This window comes from Cebus imitator, unplaced genomic scaffold (genome assembly GCF_001604975.1).
Source record: "Cebus imitator isolate Cc_AM_T3 unplaced genomic scaffold, Cebus_imitator-1.0 Scaffold55, whole genome shotgun sequence".
NCBI classification, from domain to species: Eukaryota; Metazoa; Chordata; class Mammalia; order Primates; family Cebidae; genus Cebus; species Cebus imitator.
This window is the reverse complement of record NW_016107370.1, coordinates 832,973-835,822: the sequence shown is the minus strand read 5'-3', so window position 1 is coordinate 835,822 and position 2,850 is coordinate 832,973. Positions and strand designations below refer to the sequence as shown.

Genomic DNA, 2,850 nt, shown 5'->3' with positions numbered 1-2,850 from the left:
ATCCCAGCAATTTGGGAGACTGAGGCAGGCCGATCACTTGAGGCCAGGAGTTTGAGACCACCCTGGCCAACATGGTGAAATCCTGTCTCTACTATAAAGACAAAAATTAGCCGGGTGTGGTGGCGCACACCTGTAATCCCAGATACTGGGGAGGCTGAGGCATGAGAATCATTGGACCAGGGAGGCGGAGGTTGTAGTGAGCTGCAATGGCACCACTGCACTCCAGCCTGGGCAATACAGTGAGACTCTGTCTCAAAAAAAAAAAAAAAGTTCCGTTGAATATTTCTATAAGTGTTCCAATTCAGCATTGTTGGAAGTTGTTTCATGCTAAGTAAAGTATCTTCCCCAAACAGTATGTTACTGTTCAAAGTAAAAGTAAATGAGAGAATGCCCTGTAACAGAAGACTCTTTAAGGATTTGAATATAAGACACCACCTTCTCTTTCGAAAGATAATTTTGGGAACAAAACCTCACCTTCTGTGGGAGATGTAGAATACATCAGTCAACCATAGCAATCAAAGACTTTCCAAGCATTATGTTGGCACTGTTTTTATTTTGCATATATTATTTTTACAGACTACTAAATTCTTAAACATAAAATATTGAGTAAGATTAATTAGCATCTTAGAAATGCAAGAGGTTGGAAATCCATCTTCAGAATGCATTTATACATTTCCTGCCTTCTAGATCATTGTCGTTCTCATTCTGCTTTCTGCTGGTCTTGCCATCGGCCATGCTTATTGGGAAGCACAGGTGGGCAATTACTCTTGGTACCTCTATGACGGAGAAGACGCTACACCCTCCCTCCGTGGATTCTTCAATTTCTGGGGCTACATCATTGTTCTGAACACTATGGTACCCATCTCTCTCTATGTCAGGTAAGGCTGTCCTCTCTGGCAGTTTGCCCTAATGGAAGAATGTTGTACCTTTTCCCAAGGTAGCACCTTCATTTCTAGCAATCATTGTTTCAAAGGTCACAAAGGACAGGTAAGAAAATCACATTCACAGAGAGGAAAAGGAAATTAACATCTGCGTATCCACTCTGTGCCAGGCACCTTTTATCTCATCCTTTTTGCAGTTAAGGCTAGTGAAGTTCAAAGATCGATTGCTACTCCTGTAATCATTGTCTTATTAGTAAGGCTCTTTCTCACCGGGTTCCAAAGCCCAGGCTTCCCCTCTTCCTGGGAGGAGGGGAAGAGTTAGCAGGTGATGGAAAAACTTAGTTTTCCCTTTCAGAGGCTGTCCTTACCTCTTATCTGCGCCTTCCGTATTATCATTTCCCACGACCATGGTGGAAAACAGGTATTTTCTGGCCACTACCTCCTAGTAGGAAAGAAATGTCCTGTCCTTCATCAGCCTCTCAAAATGTTCAATGTCCATCACAACAACAAAGTCAGGGGCATATCTCTGACAAGTGGTAAACAGCTGATCTGCTGATACTTCTCCCTTTTTTACTTTTTCCTTTTTTGCACTGGAGTCTCACCCTGTTGCCCAGGCTGGAGTGCAATGGCGCAATCTCAGCTCACTTCAACTTCCACCTTCCAGCTTCAAGTGATTCTCCTGCTTCAGAGCTTGAGTAGCTGGGATTATAGGTGCCCACCACCATGCCCAGCTAATTTTTTGTATCTTTAGTAGAGACAGGGTTTCACCATGTTGGCCGGGCTGGTCTCAAACTCCTGACCTCGTTATCTGCCCACCTCCCAAAGTGCTGGGATGACAGGTGTGAGCCACTGTGCCTGGCATTTTTTTTTTTTTTAGATGGAGTTTTGCTCTTGTTGCCCAGGCTGGATAACAATGATGCCATGTCTGCTCACTGCAACCTCCGACCTCCTGGTTCAAGCAATTCTCCTGCCTCAGCCTCTTGAGTAGCTGGGTTCACAGGCACCACGCCTGGCTAATTTTTTGTATTTTTCATAGAGATGGGGTTTCGCCAAGTTGGCCAGGCTAATCTGGATCTCCCAACCTCAGGTGATCTGGCCTCCCAAAGTGCTTTGATTACAGGCGTGAACCACCATGCCCAGCCTTTTTCTTTCTTTAGTATGAAAGTTCACTGCCCTTGACCAATTGACTTTGAGACCTTTTTGGTAGGGTTAGTGCTTTGGAATAATCCCAGCAGACAGAGTTCATTCCTACTTCTGATAAAGTATCGCCCAAGAGACTTAGGGATCACATACACACCTATAATTAGAGGCATTATTTTATTTTAATGTTATTACATGTGCATTTGCTTTATCTTTAATTTGATTACATGTAGTTACTGTTATTCTTTTAACATGAAGGAACATCTGTTCCACAGCAACTTTGAACAAAAACTGAGATGAGTGTTACCTTTGTCAAGGGAACTATTACACAGATAATTTAGCATAAAACTATCAATGTGTATTATAAAAGGTATGTCATGTGACAAACATGATTTCTTTATTTTTCTTGGAGATAAAAGTCCTTTGAAAACATGTTGGAGCAAGTTCTTCCAGATAGTATCGCTGCTTTGACTTCAACCCTCATTCAGAATAAACCCACCCTCCAAGGCCCCATGTGTGATCTGGTGCTCAGCCCTGCACCCCGCCCATACCTTCTGCACCTCAGCTCACCTCGCTGGGCTTCTGCCACTCTAACTCCCTTGATATTCTTCCTGCCACAGGGCCTTTGCACCTGGTCTTTTCTCTGCTGGGACCATCCTCCTCTAGGTATCTATCTGCTGCCCTTTCACTAAAAAGGCCTCTACTCAGACAGCACCTTATTACCGTGGTCTTTCCTGACTCATTCTGTTTCTGACCTTCACTTCTCCATCCTGGGGATTGTCTCTCCTTACCCTGCTTTGCTTTGATTTTCTTTCTTTTTTTTTTTTTT

General features: G+C 43.5%; 1 protein-coding gene across 2 annotated transcripts in view; it reads left to right on the top strand.

Annotated features, from left to right (window-relative positions):
- The window catches only part of ATP8B1 (ATPase phospholipid transporting 8B1), a 152,352-nt gene that overhangs the window by 108,327 nt on the left and 41,175 nt on the right, over positions 1 to 2,850 (top strand). For both annotated transcript variants that reach the window (XM_017528793.2, XM_017528794.2), the window contains exon 12: positions 688 to 878. In XM_017528793.2, the coding sequence (XP_017384282.1) occupies positions 688 to 878 (191 nt within the window). The remainder of the gene's footprint in view (positions 1 to 687; positions 879 to 2,850) is intronic.